Source organism: Mobula hypostoma, chromosome 3 (assembly GCF_963921235.1).
Source record: "Mobula hypostoma chromosome 3, sMobHyp1.1, whole genome shotgun sequence".
NCBI lineage: Eukaryota > Metazoa > Chordata > Chondrichthyes > Myliobatiformes > Myliobatidae > Mobula > Mobula hypostoma.
Genome location: NC_086099.1, coordinates 177,838,924 through 177,863,889, shown reverse-complemented (window position 1 = coordinate 177,863,889; position 24,966 = coordinate 177,838,924). Strand labels below are relative to the sequence as shown.

At 38.2% G+C, this 24,966-nt stretch overlaps 1 protein-coding gene across 9 annotated transcripts in view; it reads right to left on the bottom strand.

Moving 5' to 3' along the window:
- adam22 (ADAM metallopeptidase domain 22) overlaps positions 1–24,966 on the bottom strand; it is a 356,035-nt gene that overhangs the window by 43,877 nt on the left and 287,192 nt on the right. For all 9 annotated transcript variants that reach the window (XM_063044159.1, XM_063044161.1, XM_063044160.1 and 6 more), the window contains exons 21-24: positions 24,209–24,314; positions 18,817–18,936; positions 13,127–13,295; positions 4,197–4,296 (exon numbers count right to left, since the gene is read on the bottom strand). In XM_063044159.1, the coding sequence (XP_062900229.1) occupies positions 4,197–4,296; positions 13,127–13,295; positions 18,817–18,936; positions 24,209–24,314 (495 nt within the window). The remainder of the gene's footprint in view (positions 1–4,196; positions 4,297–13,126; positions 13,296–18,816; positions 18,937–24,208; positions 24,315–24,966) is intronic.

Sequence of the window (24,966 nt, the reverse complement as noted above, 5' to 3'; positions counted from 1 at the left end):
TGCACTGTCACACCATTTAATCAGCCACTGAGTTACCATTCCGAAGATATTAACTTTTGGACATGGTTTTAATTCTGAGTCTGCATTTACCTGAAGTTGCTGTCACATTTTTGCTGATGAAGTCCCCATTAGTTTCACAATTAAGTGGTCCAAAGTACCTCAGCTTTTGTAGAAAATTCGTTATGAGGAGCTAACAGAATCCGAGTTTTCAGAACTTCACAATAAATGCATGTGCACTAATTATAATTTATAATACTTACTAGATGTGGGCATTTGTAGGCTTTATTACTAATAGAAGTGGCCACCGTATGCGAAGTATTCTCATGCAAATTGCAGGAGATTGTTTTATTAAATTGCCTTTTTGTCATCCTGGATTATAACTGATGAATCTTTTTAATTAGCTGTTTTAATGAGTCATCTTCCTCTGGCAAAATGTAATTACTTTCTGATAGTTTCTGCTCTTCCAATTAGCAAAGTTATTATGTAAATATAACATTTCTTATCTGTCTTAACCAGCAAAGACTAGTTATTTTACTTAAATTGTTATATCTAACAAAGAAGAATTAACCACTATTTTCTTGCCTTTCCTGCAATGACAGTTTCTGTATGTCTCTTAACAAAGCCTTGGTCTCATTACTTTCCTCTATCTTTCCAAATTTCTTTCATTACAATTTGGTTGCCCATTCACAAAAAAGAAAGTCATTTTTAAAATTTTTAATTCTTAGTTCCATATCTAATTAGTGATTCGGGTAAGAAATCTTCTTCCTTTAACCATTCTATTTAACTACTATGACCAAAAAGTTCTGTCCAGCCTTAAACAAAATGGTTTATGTTGAGGCTTTTCATTCCAGAATTAAGGAGATGCCCCCCTTGTTCAAAGAAAGCGGCTTTCCTTCCTCCACCATCAACACTGCCCTCTTCCATTTCACACACATCTATCTGCACCCCATCCTCCCACTACACCACCAGGGCTGGGGTTCCTATGGTCCTCACCCATGAGCCTCTGCATCCAGCACATAATTCTCCGTAACTTCCGCTATCTCCAACAGGATCCCACCACCAGGCACATCCTCGCGCCCCCCCCGCCCAATTTCTGCTTTTCGCAGGGATTGCTTGTATGCAACTCCCATGTCCATTCGCCCCTCCCCACTGATTTCTTCCTGGCACTTATCCTTGCAAGTGTTACACCTGCTCCTACACATTCTCCTTCACTACCATTCTATCCCCAAATAGTCCTTTCAGGTGAGATGACCTTTCATCCGCGAGTCTATTGGTTTCAGCAAAAGACAGAACCACTACAATAGCATTAATAGATTTTGTAGAAGAAATATCAAATGCTATAGAAAGAAATGAATACACAGTGGGAATATTCCTTGATCTAAAAAAGCATTTGACACCATTGACCATAAATTATTATTAACAAAATTAGAAAGCTGTGGTATTAGCGGTGTGGTACATGACTGGTTAAGTAGTTATTTGGAAGACAGGTATCAGTATGTACATATAAACAACTCGAATTCAAAACTTTTGAGTGTAACTTGTGGGGTTCCACAAGGTTCAGTGCTTGGTCCATTGCTGTTCATTTTGTACATAAATGATATATGTATGGTCTCTCAGACATTAAAATGTATATTACTTGCTGATGACACAACTATATTTTGCCGTGGGGAACATCTGAATCAACTTTTGGATACAGTGGAGAAAGAACTGAAAATTATAAAGAAATGGTTTGATACTAACAAGTTGTCACTGAATCTAAGTAAAACTAAATTCATAATATTTGGAAACCGTGTGCCAAACTCATATAGTAAACTTAGAATAAATGATGTTGAAATTGATAAGGTGTCTGAAAGAAAATTTTTAGGAGTGGTAATAGATAATAAATTAAGCTGGAAACCACATATAAATTATGTCAAAGCAAAAATGTCAAAATCTATTGCGATACTGTACAATGCACAAGATTTCTTAAATCAGGGATCTTTGTATACATTATACTGTTCACTTATAGTCCCACGCATGACTTACTGTGTAGAGGTATGGGGAAATACATACAAAACAAATACAAACTCCATTTTTCTACTCCAAAAGAAAGTAATACAAATTGTAAATAAGACAAGTTATTATGAGCCAACCAGTCCACTACTTATTCAACCAAACACTAAAATTCAGAGATTTCATAGATTTTAAAATAATACAAATTATGTATAAAGTAAAAAATGGACAGCTACCACAAAATATCCAAAGGTTGTTTAAAATGAGAGAAAGTCAACATGATTTGAGAGGGATATGTATATTTCAAAAACAAAGGATAAGAACAAATGTAAAAAATCATTGCATTTCAGTCAGAGGGGTGAATCTATGGAACAGTTGTAATGTGAATTTAAAAACATGCACCACACTTAAGTTTAAAAAATTACTTAAAAATAATTTAATGAACAAATATAAAATACATGATTTAAAATGAATGAGAATGATGTAAATAAATGATACTTGGAATTGCATTTTGTGTTAAAATATTACTAATTTTTTGTTTTGATCTAATGATTGATGCCAAATATGTTGTTGTATAAGTAAGAGGGGTAGGCGTAATAAGCTGTAGCTTCAGCCTACACCCTTTCGGTCTGTTTTAAAGAATATCTATGTTTTTGTTGTAATTTTGTCTTATGAAATCATCCCTGAAAATGATGCCTTTTGTTATGTTTGTACTGACCAAAATAAATTTCATTAATTCATATTGGGGTCATCTACTGTATCTGGTGCTCCCGGTATGGTCTCCTGTATATTGGTGAGACCCAACATAGATTGGGGAGACTGCTTCGCTGAGCACCAGTGCTCCATCTGCCAGAAGAAGCGGGATCTCCCTGTGACACCTATTCTAACTCTACTTCCCTTTCCGACATGTCAGCCCATGGCCTCCTCTACTGCTGCAGTGAGGCCACATTCAGATTGGATGAGCAACAACTTGTATTCCACCTGGGTAGCTCCCAACCTGATGGCATGAGCACTGATTTCTCAAACTTCCGGTAATGGCTCCCACCACCTTTTCACCACTCCCCATCCTGATTTTCATCTCTCATCTTATCTCCTTACCTGCTCGTCATCTCCCTCTGGTGCTCCTCCTCCTTCCCTTTCTTCCATGGTCTCCTGTCCTCTCCTATCAGATTCCCCCTTCTCCAGCACTTCATCTCTTTCAACAAATGACTTCCCAGCTCTTTACTTCACCCCTCCCCCTCTCCTGGTTTCACCTATCACCTACTACCTTGTATTTCTTTCTCCCCTCCCCCCACCTTCTCATCTTTATTCTTCAGTCCTGAGGGGTCTTGGCCCAGAAAGCCAACTGTTTATTCTTTTCTTAGATGCTGCCTGATCTGCTGAGTTCCTCCAGCATTTTGTGCGTGTCGCTTGGATTTCCAGCATCCACAGATTTTCTCATTTGTTTTACCTTGATTAGTCTTCTTTGCGACACACATTCCAAATTAGCCCTATTAAGCTCCACATCTTCACTTCACCCTATGGCTTACAATTCAGTTTTGAGTGTCTAAAAAAAAATCCAATGTGGCAAAAGCCTAAAAGACACTTTTGTAAAATGCTGTGGAATAGGCAAATCCAATCATTAAATTGGTGTTATTCCTACATCCATTTCCATTCAATCAGTTGAAAGAATGTTGCAAGGCAAGGGTAAATCAGAACTTCAGACAAATACTCATACTAAGTTAAAAAACTATGTCCAAGAGCCATTGTCCTGAAAAAGTACCTGAATGGCTGGTTTATCGTTAAATGGTATTAAATTGGAATGGGATGAAGTAGGATGAATACACTGGAATACGTAGGCAAGTAAAACACATTGTCATGTCAACATGACATTACTGACTAGGAATTAACCTATGCATGTACATGCATTAGAGGAAATCAGAACAAGGAGGACATAAAAGTAATGTTGCCCAGTTTAGGATGACTCAAAGGGTAGTCAAAATCTATTCTCTGAAATGGCAGCTTCAGATGTTATGTCAATTTAGATTTCAACTGATTTTTGTTGGGTGAGGACATCAGAATTAAAGGCAAGAAAATGATCCAGAGTGACAGATTACTCTAATGAATGGTCCAATGTTGTTCCCATAAATGGTACAGTGTTACTATTGACTATGAAATACTGACATACATTCAAAAGTGAACATATTTACATAAATTAGGCAAACCTAGTACTCCTGCGCCTGATAATGCCTTTGGTGCATATTTACTGCAGTCACTGCCGTCCCAGGATGGATCACAGTTGCACTTGACTTCATTACTGCAAATCTGTAATAAAATCATTCAGTGAATGACTTGTTGCAACACACAGCAGCGACACCTAACACTTAATTTTCAAACTTCTCTAGGTGATGGCGGAATACACTTTACCAAACTATATAAACTCTTGGTCCAGCTTGAACTATTGGAGTTAGTACTGATAGAACATAATTGTTCAATTGTGAAATAAAGCTAGGAGCCAAGGGTGGCACAGGAAGTTCAGTTTGAATTTTGCTCTAAGGCTGCCTGCCATTGTACAATAATCATCTTGCTAAGCCGTATTTTTCTGAATAGATGGAATTACATCCAGAGATCAATACTTCAGCATATACTAAAATGCTGAAAAGCATTACAGCCTCTTCTTGTTCAGTTCTATTTTTTGTAGTGGGTTTCCCTCTTTTAAAAAAGTTTGTTCATTGTTCAGATCCATTGGTAGAAGGAAAATTATGCATTTGAATGTGATGTTTTAAGTGTTTTCTTTGTAAAGAAATTTATAAGTAGAAATAAAAATGCTTCATTTAAACTTATACACTGATGCTTACTTCAATAGGTTTCAATAAGTTTCAATTGGTACAATTAATGTCAGAGAAATGTATACAATATACATCCTGAAATTCTTTTAATAGAGAATGGCAGGTGAATGAAATACTAAGGATTTCAATGTTCAGCAGGGGCTTGAGATGAACCAAATATTACACTGTCGAGTTTGTCATTGATTTGTAAGGAATTACACATCAAAACATGCAATGAAAGCTCTTGCATTAAAGATTAATTTAATTTCATTCCATTTGTAGAAAGAATTTCATCCATTTTGTCTGGATTGGATGCAAAATAGAACCAGCTGTCAATAAATAGCACTAATCACCTATAGCCATTTGTTTACCTCAAATGAATCAAAACCTAAAATGCTGGAAAATAAATGGAAGGATGATCAGAAATTATAAACTGAAAATTATATTTTAGGTTCCTCCCTTTGGAATTTATTTTTGTTTTAAGCTGATTGACCTTCTTTGTATTTTCAGAATTTTCTGTCTGTGTTTTGAATTTCTAGCAGTTGCAGTTTTCCAAGTTAGTCTGTGCATTTACAGAACACTTGATCAACTTTGGCATCCTCTAACTTTGAAAATTAAACCAAAATACCATTTAAAATTTTACAACATTCAATCATATTTCCCCAACAAGGCTGGTAAGCAAAAATGGCTTCTGCAAATTCCTGTATGATACAAAAAATAGAAAGCTTGATGATTCATAGGTTATACAGTTATTCTTCAGGTACAGCTCAAAGGCAGATAAATGGAGTTAGATTAAGCATGCTTTGCTGGAGTTATTTGCAGAATAGCTCATATTTTCACTGTGCGAGAGTTGACTGTCCGCAAATTAAGAAGCCTAAAACAGTGTTTAGTTTACTCGTGCGATTAATTTGGTAATGTTAGCTCCTTAGATGCTACGAACAATTCAACAATGTACTGGTTTTAGTCTGATGCAAACAACAATGCAAAGCTTTTCATACTTCCACCAATGCCATTGCAAAGCTTTAAACAGTTGCTTTCCACGGTTCAAATTCATTGGATAATATGAGTGTTTCATTGGAATTAGTACAGCAAGTTATTCCTCGTTCCTACTGTCAAGTTAATTTTTAAAGAGATGCTAACAATTTGTGTAATTACTCTAAACATATTGCCTTAAATACCTCAGAGGAAAGTAGTTTGATGCTTTATGACACCAAGTTTGTACTTCATTAACTTCAATCAACTTTAGATACTCTATGTTCAATACCACACATTGCATTTTTATTATAAATTAGATCAAATTAGGTATTACTTTTGTGTATCCAATGAAAATATACTGGTATTGAATAGCCTATTCCAATAATTAATGCCTGCTTGATCACCTTAGTTAAAAGTAAAATCAAACAGGGTATAAAGGATGGCATGGTTATCCTCATTTAAACTGCCTTGCAAATTAATGTTATAGCTAAAATCATCAAAATCTAACAATTCCCAACTCGTGTGTTGCAAAGTGTTAAGACCAAGAAACAGAAATCGTAGCATTTATGAAAAATATGAGCACAACTTTTTAGACCCCCCTTTTCATTTTAAACGACTCATGATGGCGTTTCAGCTACAGCTCTGTAATTCTCTTAGAGAAATGGCTTTGCAGCGCCTTATATTTACAATGCACTAATAGCTGGGCCATGCCTTTTTTAAAACTTTGAACCTATAGTCACCTCATAGCAAAATATCTGAATTACTTCAAAAGTAGTGCAAAATGATTTCTACTCTTCTGTTCTTTCATTTTTAATAACAAGCATTGATATTCGCATTGTACATAGTTTAACAGGCTATGCTAAGTTTTTAAAATCTGAATTTATTCCTCATTTTCATTGTTAGCAGGTGCAGTTTCATCTATTAACATATTCTAGTACATTTAATTAAGCCATTTTTCAGTGTATGCTATTCTAAATACAGATTCTGGTATAAGGGATGCAGTCAAATGTCTTGTTATATTTCACTGGTGAGAATAAATTATGGCAATTACCTCATTTCCAGAACTCTGTTAGCATTTCAATCTTACCATTGGTAAGTAATGAGTTAAGCAAATAATGTTTATTAATGAAAAATAAAATAATTACACTTACCAGTTGATGATAACAAACTAGGCAGTTCTGGTTTCCCAGGAAAAGAATCACTTTATTAGATATTGATAATATCTATTGGTAATATTGCAGCAGTAGAGGAGGGCATGGACTAGCATGTCGGAATGGGAATAGGGAGTAGAATTGAAGTGGGCGACCACTGGGAGATCCTGTTTTTTTGGCCGGGCGTAGATGCTCGGCGAAGTGGTCTCCCAATCTACATCGGGTCTCACTGATATATAGTAGGCCACACTGGGAGCACCAGACACAGTACATGACCCCAACAGACTCACAAGTGAAGTGTCACCTCATCTGGAAGGACTGTTTGGGGCCCTGAAAAGGGGCGAGGGAGGAGGTGTAGGGGCAGGTATGGCACTTGTTCTGCTTACAAGGATAAGTACCAGAAGGAAGATCAGTGGGAAGGGATGAATGGACAAGGGAGTTGCATAGGAAGCAATCCCAGCGGAAAGTGCAAAGTCGGAGGGAGGGAAAGATGTACTTGGTGGCAGGATCCCGTTGGAGATGGCAGATGTTACGGAGGATTATCTGCTGGATGCAGAGGCATCCCATTCCCATTTCCTTCTCTCACCTTAACTCTTTACCTGCCCATCACCTCCCCCTGGTGCTCCTTCCCCTTCCCTTTCTTTCACAGACTTCTACCCACTCCTATCAGATTCCCCCTTCTCCAGCTCTTTATCTCTTTCACCTGTCGACTTCCCAGCTCTTTACTCTACCCCTCCCTCGCTCCTGGTTTCACCTATCACCTACCACCTTGTACTTCTTCCTCCCCTCACCTTCTTGCTCTAACTTCTCAGCTTTTTTTCTATGGATGCTGCCTGGCCTGCTGAGTTCTTCCAGCATTTGTCTGTATTGCTTGGATTTCCAGCATCTGCAGATTTTCTTGTCAGGATGTTTCTTATAGTGGGTGAATCTAGGACCAGAGGGCACGACCTCAGAATAGAGGGCCATCCATTTAGAACAGGGATGAGGAGGAATTTCTTTAGCCAGAGGGTGGTGAATTTGCGGAATTCATTACTACAGATGGTTATGGAGGCCAAGTCATTGAGTATACTTAAAGCGGAGATTGATAGATCCTTGTCAGAGTGTCAAAGGTCATGGAGGAAAGGCAGATGAATGGGGGTTGAGAGGGACAATAAATCAGCCACGATGGAATGGTGGAGCAGACTGAAAAGGTGGATACCCTAATTCCACTCCTATGTCTTATGGAAACAGAAGATCAGCTACAATACTGTTCAAAGGCAGAGGTGACTTCAGGGTGCAGAATAGTCTACTCCAGTTCTTATTTCTATTGATCTTACAAACTTCCCTGAGGAATAACAATACAAAGGCATCACTGAAGCAGATTTTTTAAGATATAACAGTCTAGTAGCTTTGTGCTTACTGTTCCTGAGAGCGTCTTATTTTTTTTTACTGCAGATGTACTAAATCACTCGAATTTAAATTCCCCAGCTACCCGAGTGGGATTCAAACTCCTAACTCTGAGCCAATGATCCAGAATATAGGATGCTTTTAACTCACACTACCATACCCAAAATATTAAGATTGCCAATGTGAATTCATAATTTAGAGATCCAAATGGAGTATATTTATTAAATTTAACTTAGTTTTAGAGATGGATTCTAAGACCAAATTCTGAGCTTGCTCTCACTTTTTATTGATCTGTCTATATGCCACATATTCTGATTAACTGCTATTGAGAAGTACTGATATTGTTTTACCTGCTTCTTCAAAGCACCAAGCTAGAAAGCCTGCTGGTGGGAAACAATGGGGAATTTGTACGCATAGACAAATACCACAAACATATTACCATTTTCGCTGAAGTAGATTTAAAGCAATGCAACATTCTGGTTAGTAGATAATCCAAAATTATTTGCATTTCCTAATGTTCTTGTTTCTGTTAGAATCAATAATCAATTTGACTCCGCATAGCCCAGTTCCTAGAACACTTTATATCTCCAATCTCGTAGGTCCAGGGGAACATGGTTTTGAATAGATGAAGTACATAATTGCTCCTGATCTTGGTGTCAGGACTACAGTAGTTGCATTGCTCTCATCTGCCAAGTCAACTAAGCAAGAGTTTGTTCCCCACACTTACTGCCCCTGCTCCTCCCCTGGGACCACATGCTTTCCATTCCCATGCTGGTGCAAGTGTACTACAGATGGTGCTGACTTTTTCCAACTCAGTCTCAACAATTGATTCTGTGCCCACTCTGGGCATCTGCTGCTGAAACCCTGTGCTTACATTTGTCACATCTGGTCTTGTCTATTCCAACTCCCACTAGGCTTTCCTCCATAAATCTATGTTCCTTGGACTTGACATCAATCAAAACTCTACCATCTCTGTCCCAGCTCGCACCCAGTCCCTGTTCACTCATCACCCTCCAGTGTTTGTTTACTTCATGACTGCAAACTATGGCTTCAGGTGCAGTGCCCTAACCTCTGGAATTCATTCCTTAAAGGTGTCCACTTCCTTTATGGTGCTCCTTTAACCAAGACTTCTGTCCTAGTACCTTATATGTCTCTCGTGAAGTGCTCAGTGGCATTTTGCAATATTGAATACAAGTTATTGTTGCCAGTCACTGCTGTTACTTAATTCTACTTCATATGCTTAGAATCTTGTGACTTCAACGATTGATTGTTTCCTGATGGTAGATCTTCCCAGTTACTAACTTTACAGCTCAGCAGCTGCTTTTACATGGGGACCATCTGCTTGTTATATTTGAGAATATGATTTTCATCCATGAAGCCAAGACATAACATTTTAGTGTCTCAGTTCTGACACTGAAAGTGGTCTACTCTCTTCTACTTTGATGTTTACAGTAATCAAATTACATACTACAATTTGTAGCTGCCTGTCAGCGTAAATGAAGGACCATCTCTATGGGTGTAATTATCCTAAGTTCTGGTAGTGCAATGAGATACAAACTATATAGTAGTTGGATAACAAATTATGTTTAAACACATTACCATCTTAGATTGTTTGATGCATAATGCTTTAAATTACCTGGACCATCAATTCACTAGAATGAACTTAATTGTCCAAGGGACTTTATCTGCATGTGGTTATTTAAAACAGAAATGCCAGAATCATGTCCTGCTCATTTGGTTCTCAGAAATTCCCTTTTTAATTTCTCACAACTGTAGTTATTCAGAAACTGCTGGATTAAGGTTAGTGCTTGATTTAGGTGTTCAGCGTTATTGCTCACAAATCTAGGAGAGAGCTGGAATCTGCTTTCAGATCTGTGATGAACTAGCAGTCTTCATCCCTCCCTACAAGTGTGAGGAGGATCAGGATAAATGAACAAATGCAAAAAACCCAAGCAAATTAGCTTCTGCAAACTGTAAGTTTCCTTATTGTTCTGAAATACCTGGCAGAGGAACATAGAATTTACAGCGTAGGATCAGGCCTTTCCACACACAATGCTGCACCAAACTAAACTAGCAATTAACAACAGCTAATCCCTTCTGACTATACAATGTCCATATCCCTCAATTCTATATTTTATACTTTCTAAGAGCCTTTTAAACACCTGTATTGTATCTACCTGCACAACTCCTTTGAAATTACCCCCTCTCATCTTAATCAAATGCCCTCTATGGTTAAACATTTTGATCCTGGGAAAAAGATACCAGCTGTCTATCTATGCCTCATAATTTTATAAACTTTTATCAGATTTCCCCTTGCCCATTTCTGCTCTAGAGTAAGCAATCCAAGTTTGTCCACACCCTCCTTACAGCACACACCCTCTCATCCAGGCACCATATCCAAAGCTTCTACTTCCTTCCTACAATGGGATACCTCAGATGCAGTCTCGCCAGGAGTTTTATAAAGCTGCACCATAACTTCCAGACTCATAAACTCATTAGTCCAACTAATAAAGGGCACGTATGCAATATGCCTTCCTTACAACCCTATCAACCTGTGTTGTCACGTTGAGGGAACAATAGGCTTGGACGCCATGATCCTTCCGCACATCAACACTGTTAAGAGTCCTGCCATTAATAGTATACAATCCTTTACCTTTGACCTCTAAAAGTGCAACACTTCACATTTGGCTTGAATAAGCTCCAAATTTTGGTCACGAGGTTGATACTAAAGGTTCATACTTACCTCTTAGATCAGTGCCAATTATCCAACTCATGAAAGTTCTAGCCCATTAAAGATCATAACTGTGTTATGTCCAATGCAGCCTGTGTAATGCATATAGTGTTCCCTAATCCATCAATCATGGTATAACCAATTCACATTACGGAAATATGCATTATAGTGGAACTACCTGTATATAATCCTTCCAAGTCTGTTTGCTCAGAGTCTCTAAATCTAATCTCCAAAACTAATTTTCAATCATTATATTTTCATGATGATGGACAAAATCTAGAGCCGTGAAAACTATATGTAAATATGTGCATTGGACATATCAAACTGTCATATACAGTGGCAGCAGTCTGATCTAAAACACAATTGTTCTGTTAATATAGCATCTTTTCATACAACACTGTTGGCACCAATATAATATAAACAATTTATCACACTCAGTGATGAGATACACATGTATCATTAATTCCTGCAATCTCTGTTTCATGTTCTAGTTGGTACAATAAGTCACCACTAATGAAAGTTGAGATAATTTATAAATCTTCTTCAGTGTTCACATTAGTAAAAACCAAGTTAATCTTTCCTGGAATTATTTGCCATGTGTCACTGCATTCAACATTTTATCTGTTGCCATATAAATTCAGTACAAACAATACTTACAACGTTTTTTGCATTTGGTAGATATGCACTTTCAATGGAAAATTAATCCTTTTGTCTCATAATTGAAACAGCAATCAACAAGATGCGATGTTCAATTATTTCTGAACATATATTCCAAGATTAGCAGGTGAGGGGCGGCTTTTCAAGATTATTATTTCTTTGTGATAATTGCATACAATACTATATTCAAAAATCTTCACAAAAATTAACATTTATTCTGTAAGATTATTTTGCAGGACATTTTAGATTAATATGTTAAAAGATTAAAATAATGCCATGATTCATATTTTACATTTGTCCACATTTTAAACTCTGACCACAAAACACTCCTTTCAATTAGCTTCTTATATATTCACAAAATAGAATCACCATTGCATAAAGGAAATAAATAAAAAACTGCATAGAGGTAATATACCCAAACAAAAGCAGTCATGAGGTTCCAAATCTTTAAAAAAGTGACAGTATTATATTTTGAAGTACACATTTGCCAAATTTGAAATACGAGTTTCTCTTTCTGTAAGTTATAACTAGAAAGATTTTGTCTGCTATTTTTCTGGGCTACCAATGTTCGCATATCAGGAGAGCAAGTAGTGTCAGCAAACAGAACCTTGAGTGATCGTCCTGTAACAAATCATGAATGAAGAAATGGTGACCACATTGCAGTATAGTAGATACCAAATTAATTTTCTAATTGACCATAGTATCTTTAACAGATGGACAACTTAATTAAAAGGATGAATACTGAATTTTGCCTTATGTCTTGTAGGAGGTCTTCAAGCAAACAGTAGCTAATTGTATAACAAAACAAAGATCAAATCATGTCTGTGATAACTGGTCTCCTGAGGTGAACAGTGAAATTCCCCGAGGCAAAAGCAGACAAGATAAAATACACATCAATAGCAATCCATCTGAAATGTCAACATTGTGTATCAATTTCATTATACATTTAACTTTACCAAAAGTGTACATTTCCATGTATTTATATTAAAAGTAGACTATAATTCTAAAAATTCAAAATGCAAGTGCACATATCTTAGAATATTAATTAAATTTTGAAATAAAATAGCTTTCAAATACTCCATTAATTGCAGACCAACTTTAATCTTATAGTTTGAGATACTTCTGGAATGTGTTAAAATAGATTTCTTTTTCTATTAATAGAATTCCATTAATTTTACAATTTTTCAATTATCTGGCTTATTTTATTTGCTTAGTCTGTTTAAATTGAAAATACACAAAAAGCAATCACCATGCATGAGTACCCATTTCGTAATATAAACGTTATTATTTATGAAACTCTTCATCCAGTCTAGTATAAAAACTTATCTAGGTTGTGAAGACTGGATTGGAGTTAAGAGAAAGTTAAAGTTACTCAGTTTCAGCACAGACACCAACTATTAAATAACTGAACAATTTTATTGACCTACCCCATGTCCTGAACATCTCTTTGCACCACTAGTGCCAGGGCAGGTACTAAAATTAAATGCTTTCAGAGGAAGACATTTGTGATTGATACACATTCTGTCTTGTCCACAAGGAGTTCCATCTTGCACATATCCCAGATCGGTGTCTTCATCTAATATGACATGGCCACCACTAGAAAACATGAGAGACCAATCATGCAAACCAGAAAACACAGAGACTGACACTTCTTTTTAACGAAAGACTAATAAATGTTCAGAGATTTTAACCAAAGAGTACTCTGTCTGCAAATTCTTCCCTGTTTAGTAGCCCTTAACTTCCCAAGCCACATGTCTTTGGAAGAAGGGAGAAAATGTGAATTCTGGAGAGAATCCATGTGGTTACAAAGAGAACATTCAAACTTCATATAATCAACACTAGAGGTCAGGGCTGAACTCACGTCACTGGAGTTCTAAGCCAGCAATCATATGAGCTATGCAACTATGCTGTCCTAGTAACATGAATTTAAATTCCTTAGCTGTGGAATTTGAACATATGTCATTGGATCAATAGTTCACTAGCACTACGTTGACTCAGGCCAAGGGGGCCGGCGTCAGGCACGATGACGGACTCTCCACTTCAGTGTGTTCAGTTCATCTACATTAACTGCGCCGCTGTCTTCCAAGAGCATGTTGACCATAGTCTTGGGAGGGCACCCAGAGTTCATCCTCCCATGCTTGGGCTCCCATATGATGCCTAGGCTGGCAGGTAGTTCAGGGTGGCACAGCCAGTACCCTGCTAGTTGCAATCTTCTTGCCTCAATTTCAGATCTCTGAAAACTTAAAAACGTAACCAAATGCTACTTCACCATTGTTCCTGTATAACCTGAGTCTATCATCTGACTAGAGAGGGTGGGTATGAGATTAACTGTATTTAGCTAAGGAAACTGGATTTGCTTCTTTCCTGGAAATGATTTCAAGGTTATATAATCAAAGTTTTCAAGCTTATGAAGGGAATTATGAATTGAGTTATCAGAGAATCAAGCTGAAGTGAGCAATGCATATGAGCATTAAACACAACTGTTGCACTTTAAAATAGGAAGTAATAATAATGATAAGTACTTTATTGATCTTGAGAGCAGCAACATTTAAAAACACACTTAGTGTACAGACTTAACTAATAATGAAGTGCAGAATCATAATATACACAATATTAATGTACCAATATGCAATAATAACGTACAAAATAGTAGCAGAGACTATGATGTGTGTTTTCCTGTCGCACAGAGCTGAACTGTTGTGTATGCTTATTGCATTTGGTAGGAAAGATTTTCTGTAACGATCTTTGTGACAGCAGAGCTGAATGAGACTGTTTGAAACGGTGTTCCGCTGCTTATTCAGTAGGTCATGGAGAGGATGTGCCAGATTGTCCATAACGGATAACAGTTTGTTTAGTGACCTCCTCTCCACCACTAACTCAAAAGAGTCCACGTTGTAGCCAAGGACAGATCCAGCCTTTCTGATGAGTTTATTTAGTCTTTTTGCATCACCAACACTGATGCTGCTCCCCCAGCATAAAGCAGCAAAGAAGACTGCACTCGCTACAACAAACCGGTAAAAGATCTCCAGCATCCTGCTGCACACACTGAAGGATCTCAACTTCCTTTGAAAATAGAGTCTGCTCATCCCCTTCTCATAAACAGTCTTGGTGTTGGATTTCCAATCAAGTCTGTTGTAAGGTGAACACCCAAGTATTTGTACTCCTCCACCACCACGACCTCTTCTCCCAGAATGCATACAGGATTCATCACAGTCCTATTGCTCCTAAAATCAATCACCATCTCCCTGGTGTTGGCTACACTCAGGAGCAGGTGATTCCTCCCACACCACTCCACAAGCTTGTCCACTGGTCCCCTGTACTCCGACTCCTGCCCATCTCTGATACACTCAACCACCGCAGAGTCATCAGAGAATTTCTACAAGTGACTAGACTCAGAGTTGTCCTGAAAGTCTGAGGTGTACAGGATTAAAGAATAAGGTAAACATCAAATAAGCATCTGTTGTGAAGCTAGTAATATCTTCTTACCAATTTTTACCCTTGGAAAATATGGAAGCATTTTAGATTTTATGCTAAAAAAATGTACTATCTAGTATGTGCAATTTGCAAAAACTGAGAAAAGTTAAGCTTGAATCATAATTGTTAATTGAAAAATAATAACATTTATTGATGTCCCTATACAAAATAGAACAATTGAACTGAGATGGAAATTAAGAGATTCTATAGAAATTTAGTTAAATTAACATCACCTGATTGCAATTGCTTTTCTGAATCAAGGTTGACAATGCATGCAATTAAAGTAAATTAAAGCAATGAAATGAATAAGTCATAAGTGAAGGTTTGATTCAACCAAGAATCTATTGGCAGCTGATAATGACTCATCATTTCTGATGGCTTGAATTAAATTAAGGAAGGGTTCATGGTTGCTTTTGGTAGGTCAGAACATCAGGCATCATGAGTGCACTCCCCACCTAATTTAGCTTTTTACTGAACTTAACCTGGGACAGCGGTCAGCACTGATCACCTGTCCATCAAAAGAGAAAAAGAGACCAAATGGCTGTCGGGTACAAGGGTGCAGAGAATTTACTTTTTAGGAAAATCAGCTCTATCAACCATGAGGGAGGGCTGTAGATAGGTAGATGCACACAGTCTTTCTCCCAGGAAAGAGGAGTTCAAAATTAGAGGGCATAAGTTTAAGCTGAGAGATGTAAATATAAAAACAACCTGGGGGCACTTTTTTTATGCAGGGGTAATGCAATATCAGAGAAAGTAGCTGAGGCAGATTCAATATGAAAATAATAGAAGTCATTTGGATCAGTACATGATAGGAGGAGTTAAGAGGGAGATCGGGTAAATGTGGGCAATTGACAAGTCGGTTTATTATTGTTACATATACGAAGGTACAATGAAAAACTTGTCTTGTATACCGCTTGTGTAATCAGAATCAGGTTTATTATCACCAGCATGTGTCATAAAATTTGTTAACTTAGATCAATTCATTACAATAGTACATTGAGGTAACACAATAACAAAGTGCAGAATGAAGTGTTACAGTTACAGAAAAAGTGCAGTGCAGGTACACAATAAGCTGTAAGGTCATAATGAGGTAGATTGTGAGGTCAAGGGTACATCTTATTGCACCAGGAAATAATTCTATAGTCTTACAACAGTGGGGTAGAAGCTGTACTTGAGCCTTGTGATATGTAATTTCAGATTTCTGTATCTTCTGCCTGATGGGAATGGGAAAAGTCCTGGGTGGGTGGTTTCTTTGATTATGTTGGCTGCTTGACTGAGAAAACAAATAGTGTACACACACACACACACACACACACACACACACACACACACACACAGTCTTCAGAAGGGAGGGTAGTGTACACACACACAGAGAGTCTTCAGAAGGGAGGGTAGTGTATACACACACACACACACAGTCTTCAGAAGGGAGGGTAGTGTACACACACACACACACACAGAGTCTTCAGAAGGGAGGGTAGTGTACACACACACAGAGAGTCTTCAGAAGGGAGGGTAGTGTACACACACACACACACACACACACAGAGTCTTCAGAAGGCATGGTAGTGTACACAGAGAGAGAGAGAGTCTTCAGAAGGGAGGGTAGTGTACACACAGAGAGAGAGAGTCTTCAGAAGGGAGGGTCGTTTCCATTAGGTACCGACCTGTGTCCATCACTCTCTACAGTTTCTTGCAGTCACAGGCAGGGCATTGAGCATTGATACCATGGTGTATTATCACTCTGAGTCTAACTAAACTACCAAAATACATGTGGGCTTGCTCAATACCTAATACTTGCATTGCAGGTGAAGAAGAACCTAGCCTGTCTGAGAAGCGTTTTAGTGCATCATTAAAAGGAAATTGTGGTGATGACGAAGTAGAGGGCTGATCATCAACACTGGTACAGAGGGGTGTTTTAGGTATTAACAGTTCACATAATGGGGAAGGGGGTCATTCTGTGAGAGGCTTTGTAACACCAAGTGAAGCAGGCTCAAAGCTCCCCTTTCCGACTCTTTTGAATGTAAACACAGCAGCAACAACAAAAATGCAAGAGGAAGAAAACAATGCAAAAGTTGAAACTGATCCAACAAGTGCACATTGCAAATATATACCAGAAAATCCCACTTCTCTCCGTATGAATTCCTAGGACATCCAATTCGCTGACAGGGTAAGCCATGCGATGAAGACAGAACACAGAGTATGCAAAAGAAATAAAGGAATTCCTGATATAATCAACATCACATAGTCTTACTATCCCAGATGAAATCTGCTGTTAGGAACGGTGCCAGTTTGACAATATACAGCTTGGTACAAGGCTGCGGGCTGGAAAATTTACCCAATTATGGTGGTTACCTGTCGTATCCAATGACGACAGGAAACCTGAGCTGGAACATTTATTTCAAGCAGGACTTTTCCACTCTCTCGACCTCGGACTTCCGAGCCCAGTGGTATGAGTAGCCACACTGATACATTATTTGCTGATGGATTCTGATGTTTTTGATCCAAGGCGCTTTCGGGAGTAAAGAAAGAGGCATAAAATTTGTTGCGCCACAATTATTTTATTAAGCGCTAATAGAACAATGAAAATTGGAAATGGGGCAAATCAGAGCTTTAGTAGGGGAAGGGAAAGGCAAAACAAATAATGCAGATCAACGTGCTCAGCCCTTCTTATACCTCAGATAAACAGATGTTCCATTCAAATTTGTAGATAAGAGTTAACCAATCAGATTACCCTATTCAAGTAATGCAATATCAAGAAGCTTCAGAAAGCAACAGAAGAACTGTAACCACTAGGGGCACAATGCAAATACACTCTATGACCATGAAGAAACATACTAAACAGTTATATGTATATAGCTAGTTATTGTATATAAAACACAAGCAGGCATAAATTGTTAAACTGCAAAGAAAATAACAAATTATATAATCCAACATTGCAAAGCAAGGAATATTATGAAGCCTGTATATTTTTTGTGATAATTAATTTCTGTCATCATTGTAAATGGCAGACATTCGTAAGAATATAAAAACATCCATCATTAAGGACCTTCACTATTAAAATAGCCATAAACCCATGTACACTACCTCTTGCAATCTTTATTATTCATTTATTTGTAACTTAGAGTATTTTAAATGAATTACTCTGTACTCCTGCCTCAAACAAATTTCATGTCATATGTCAGTAGTAAGAAACCTGATTCTGATTGTGAATGTACCTTAACCCTTTCTACCCTGCAAGATCCATGTTGTCAATTTTCAAGCTGATTGCATATCTGTTATTTTAAAATCTATTAATCTGCAACTTGAAATGCATTCGTGAACTGAAAATCCACTGTCCCTAGGATAGACAATTCCATGATTACAGCCTTCCAATTATTTTCCATATCTTAGCTCACAATGACAGACCATCTAGGAGAAACAGTTCCTCAGTACCTACTCTGTCAAATCTTCTTGGAATTTTATAGGTGTAAAAGGATCGCATAAACTGCAATAATTAAAGGCTCAGTTCGTCTTCACGGGACAACTCCAATGGCTTTCATGTAAAGCTACATTGCTTTTACTGTATAGTATTCGATCACAAAGCACAAACATTTCCATTTGGTTCTTTTGTAGTTTGTGTATCAGAGATGTAGTGAATTACCTGCAGTTGATGTGTTTATGCTTTTGCAGGAATGAGGTCATCGTCACGTCACCTGATAGTTCCCCTACTCGTGGCACACCAGATGTATCAGCACACAGCAGGTAACCACAAAGCACATCCCTGGATTAGATAAGAAAGACAATTAACACTGGCACCAGATGCAAAATGCATTTTTCACATCCAATTGTTCAAACAAATAACCTGACCATTACATATTTATATTCTATTTTTTCCTGCTTTGAAATTTAACTTTACATAACAAGTAACAATGAATTTACCTTGTATGAAATGGGGTTAGAATTTGAAAGAAACCACATTATGATTCACCATTTATTAAATTAGCTAAACCACTGAGGAGCAACTTAATGAAGATTTTCAAAAATGCATGGAAAACTTCCCATGAGTTTGATTCGTAAAGCACCATGCAGCAACTTAATTTATGCCAAATCAACCATTGCTGCATTCATGGAAATCTTTCAACAGTTAGCATAAGGTCAAAGGGGAAGTTAAAGTGTAAAATATTCCAGGTCAAGCAATACAAAATTGAGAAATAGTAATTGGTCACCTCACTCATTCCCCATGTATAACCTTACTGTACTAAAACAAACTGATAAGATTACCTAACTTTGACGTCCCCAGACAACTGCAAACATACCCGTACGTTCAGTGGCCACTTTATTAGGTATCCCTTGAACCTACTAAAGTGGGAACTGAGCATGTGTTCGTGGTCTCCTGCTGCAGTAGCCAGTCCAAGGTTCAAGGTTCCATGCAATGTGCGTTCAGTGCTGCACACCACTGTGATAACACGTGGTTATTAAATTTGCTATCACCCTCCTGTCAACTTGAAACAGTCTGGCCTTTATCCTCTGACCTCTCTCATTATCAAGGCTCTTTTTCCCACAGAACTGCTGCTGACTGGATATCTTTGTTTATCACACTATTCTCTGCAAACCCTAGAGACTATTGTGCATGAAAATCAAGAACAGCTATTTCTGAGATATTCAAACCACCCCATCTGCCTCAGACGATGATTCCAGGGTCAAAGCCACCTAGATTACATTTCTTCCCTATTCTAATGTTTGGTCTGAACAACAATTGAACCTCTAGACCATGTCTGCATGCTTTTATGTATTCAGTTGCTGCCACATGATTGGCTGATTAGTTATTTGCATTAAAAAGGTGTATAGATGTACCTAATAAAGTAGCCACTGAGTGTATGTCAGGCTGCCATTTATTGATTACAATTTGGTGCTCAACTTCATAATTCCCTCACTACCAATCACCAAGCTTCAAAACATGAGCGTCTGTACCTGCCTCTGCAATTTTATCCTTACATTCATCATTGGTAGACCACAATCAGTGTGTATCATCAACATTTCCTCTTTGTTCATATTCAACGTAGGTACATCACCCCTCTGCTCTCTCTACATTTGTGACTGTGTGGCTAGGTACAGCTCAAATGGTACCTACAAATTTGCTGACAATACCACTGTTGCTGGCAGAATCTCAGATGGCAACAAGTGAGACCATCTGGCTAAGTGGAGTCACAACAAAAACTCACACTCAACATCTTTGCTGGGGGGGGGGTGGAGCACAACACATTGATGCAGTCATGGAGGTGACATGCCAGCAGCCTTATTTCATTAGGAGTTTGGAGAGCTTGGGTAGATCACCAACGACTCGCAAATTTCTATACAAGTATGGTGTAGAGCATTCCGATTGACTGTATCACAGCCTGGTATAGAGGCTCCAATGTGCAGAATTGCTAGAGGTTGTAGAAGTCTGTAGACTCAGCCAGCTCCATTGTGGGCAATATCCTCTCACCCCTGAGGACATCTTCAAGAGGCGGTGTTTCAAGTAGGTGGCATCCATCACACAAAGACCCTCACCATTTGGGACATGCCGTCTTCTTATTGCAACCATGGAGGATGAGGTACAGGAGCATGAAGACCCACACTCAATGATTCAAAATGGCTTCTTCCCCTCTGCCAGCATATTCCTGAACAGTCCATGAACCCATAAACACAGCCTCATTATTCCTTTTGTTGCACTATTTATTTATCTTACAGCTTACAGCAATTTTATATCTTTGCATTGTAATGCTGATGCAAAATAACAAATTTTGTGTCATCTAAGTCAGTGATAATATATATGATTTTGATTCTGATGCAAGGCTAAGTCTGAAGATACAAAAATTACTGTACAGGCACAGACCTTTCTTTCTCAATTGCTTTTTATAGCAGTGGACCACTAAGTAAAGCAATGCTTGAGGATCCTAATGCTTCTTAATCCACTCTTCCTAATCAACACGTAAAAGACATTTGGATGAGCACATGGGCAGTCAAGGTTAAGAGGGATATGGACCAAATGCAGGAAAATGGGACTAGATTACACTGGCATGGTCAGTCTGGGGCAAAGTGCCATTTCTATGCTGTTTTACTCTATGATTCCAGCTGCTTGTAGTGGTTTCTTGTCCATCTACAGTACTTTCAACTCCCAAAAAGGCAGAGTGGGTTTGGTGGACAGTTTCTTAAGGTATTCATTGCTGACAAGTCCTCAAACTTAGTTTTAACCAGAGGTACGCTATAGATAGTGACTGTAGAACAGTCAAATGCTGACATTTAAAAAGAAAGAACAGCAAAGCAGTTTACAACCTTAAGAATACTTCTCAGTCAATTTCTCTGTACTATTTAATTGTGATTTACAGGTAACTTTTCACCTCTTAAGCAGCAACCCCACTCTAGTGACTGAACACAAGCCTAGGGTGTTATTTTCGCATAATAGTATTTGAAAATGTTCTTTGCAAGGCTCTATCTCCTCCAATGAGGTGGACATAAAAACAATGAGGTCCCATTTCCAAGAAGATTAGGAGAACTCTCCACCGTATCCAGGCCCATATTTATTGCTTAGCTCCCATCATCGATCACCAGTCAACACATCTACACGAACTGTTGTTGCAGGAAAGCAACATCCATCATTGAAATATTCCCACAACCAATGGACTCACTTTCAAAGACTCTTCATCTCATGTTCTCAATATTTATTTCTTATTAATTTATTATTATAACGATATGCTACTTGTAGGAATTTTTTATCCGCATATCGCTAGCTACATCTCTTCACAAAGTTGTGTGCTTAGCCCTCTGCTCTACTCGCTCTACACCTATGACTGTGAGGCTGGGCACAGCTCCAATGCCATATTCAAGTTTGCTGATGACACCACTGGTGACAAAACAGCATATACGAGGGAGACTGAAAATCTGGCTGAGTGGTGCCTTTAACAGCAACCTCTTACTCAATGTCAGCAAGATCAGGGAGCTGAATATTGATTTCAGGATGAAGAAACCAGAAGTTCATGAGGCAGTCCTCATTGGAGGATCAGAGATGGTGAGGGTCAGCAAATCTAAATTTCTCTGTGTTATTATTTCAGAGGACGTGTCCTGGGCCCAGCGTGTAACTGTAATTATGAGGAAAGCATAGCAGCACTTCTACATCCTTAGGAGTTAGTGAAAATTTGGCATTGCTAAAACTTTGACCAACTTCTATAGATGTGTAGTGGAGAGCATTTTGACGGGCTACATTGTAGCCTGGTATGGAAACACCAATGCCCTTGAACAGAAAATCCTACAGGAAGTAGGAATACAGCCCATTCCATCACAGGTAAAGCCCTTCCCACCAATGAGCACATCTACATGAACTGTTGTTGCAGGAAAGCAACATCCATCATCAGGACCCCCACCACCCAGGTCATGCTTTCTTCTCATTGCTGCCATCAGGAAGAAGGTTCCGGACCCTCCGTACTCACACCAGTTATTACCCCTCAACCATCAGGCTCTTGAACCCGAGGGGATAACTCCACTCAACTTCACCTACTCCATCATTGAGATGTTCCCACAACCTATGGACTCACTTTCACGGACTCTTCATCTCATGTTCTCAATATTTATTGCTTATTAATTTTTTATTATTTCTTTCTTTTTGTATTTGGACAGTTTGTTGTCTTTTGCACAGTGGTTGATTGCCCAAGTTGGTGTGGTCTTTCACTGATTCTATTGTGGTTATTATTCTGTTGAGCATACTCGTATGGTGACATCTATGTACTCCGATAATAAATTTACTTTGAACATCTTTTTATAGTACAGCTCATAAGAGTTAGGATAAATCTCAAACAAGTAAGTATTCTTATTTGATATAGCACAGTAACTAACAGACCCTTCCAGCCCAATGTGGCCCAGTTACTCCCATGTAACCAATTAACCTATTAACCCGTATAACTTTGGACTATGGGAGGACACCAGAGTGCCCCAAGGAAGCCTATGTGGTTACGGGAGGAGAGAATACCAACTGCTACCAGACAGCAGTGGGAAATGAACCCGGGTCGCTGGCACTGTAAAGCATTATGCTAAACACTAGGTTGTTCTGCCAGCCCCTCGCGGTTACATAATAACTTTTTACAAAGTTGGTTCTAGTATTCAATGTGCTTTATATATTGAGTAAAGCAACATTCAACAAGTTTCAGATCTCAATTTTGTTAAGGAATTTACATAATACCGACTTAATTTGCTTTGACTGTCTCCAAGACTTTGCAGCACTTTAAAGAGACTTGTGATGTTCATGTTGCATTTGCAGCATGTCTCCACTCTACACGAAGGATGTGACAGCACTGGAGAGGGTGCCTTAATAAGGCTGTTGCCTGGGCTGGAGCTTTGTGTTAGGAGTGACTATCTATGCTTAGCTGTTTTCTATTAAACAAAGGAAGCTCAAGACTATGTTAATGGGAGGCTGATACACCAAAGGTGGAAATAACTCATTTCTCCCTTGGCTGTGAGGAGTAGTAAGGGATGTACAGATGTAAAGTTTTTATTGTAAAAGATTTATTTGTATATTACTTTAATGAATATGCTTAATCTAAAAATTTAAATAGAATGAAAAATAAATTTCAGAGAGATTTAAGTTTTCTGGCATTTTGTGGGTATTATGCACAACAGCATATTCTTTAAGACTGTAATAAAAATGAAACATGTTGGGACAATTCAGCTGTTCAGGCGCCAGCCCCGGCAAGAAAAACAGTGTTATCTTTTCAGGTTGATGAACCTTTCAACTTTCTGTTGTAATTCATATGACCAGCATCTGTAGTACTTTTCTTCTGTACAATTTGACTAAATGTTAAAACTTAAAATTGCTATCTATTCTTTCGCAAAATTCTTGATTATCAGGCGTCAACGTGATATACGTGACACTGGCCGTGTCTATGGAGAAGAACGCTTTTTTTGTGCAATGACATTGTGCATTAAGGATAACAATGCCTTTGTGCAATAGGTCCGGAGAAAAGACAGCCAACAAGCAGCCCATTTTAAATGCCTATAATAGTATTAATGAAATATTTGTTTACTGTTTATTGCATTGAATCCATGTGCCTTTGTCTTTGCCACAATTTCCTTTCTCTGTTCCTTCAATGTTAAGTTTCTCGTAACATAATTGGTCTGCAGCTCTTGCTTCTAAAAAGAAGATATTCGTTAGTTTCTGACAACTTAGATAAATTTGCTTCAAATGATAAATAAAGCTATCAAAGTCGGTCATGGGAAGGATGTCAGAGAAGAACTACAGATTGTAAAATGACCTATTTGCACAACAGCTTTGCAACAGATGCTTGCTAAATGATTGCAAATATATGAAGGCAGTCAGAGAAACCACAAGAAACTGGTTTATGATTCAATAACTAGTTAGATAATGCATACACACTGACAGCAAGTTCAGTCTAAACAAAGCTTAAGGCTTTCTTCATGGTCGTTTGGGGACTGCAGTCATTCATCCCGTATTGTTGACTATTACAAGGGGCTGGTTCCCAAGCAATCTGACTCAGAAGTACAGGCATTTTACAGGGTCCGACCTATAGGCAATGGTATTCCTGGGCAGACTAGGAGACCTTCACTGATAAATAGTTACGGGCACCATGCAAGATTTTAAACATTATCGTGGCCTGGTTTATTAAAGGAAAATTGGAAACTTTATAAGGTTCTCTAGTGTTTTCAGGGGATGTGGGGAAACTGAGAACTCACCTTCCTTGCCAAACTACTTCTGAATTTCAAAGAACTCTAGATGTGGCCCTAGTGGTGTAGATGCTCAGCATCTGGCTGCAAACCAGAGAAC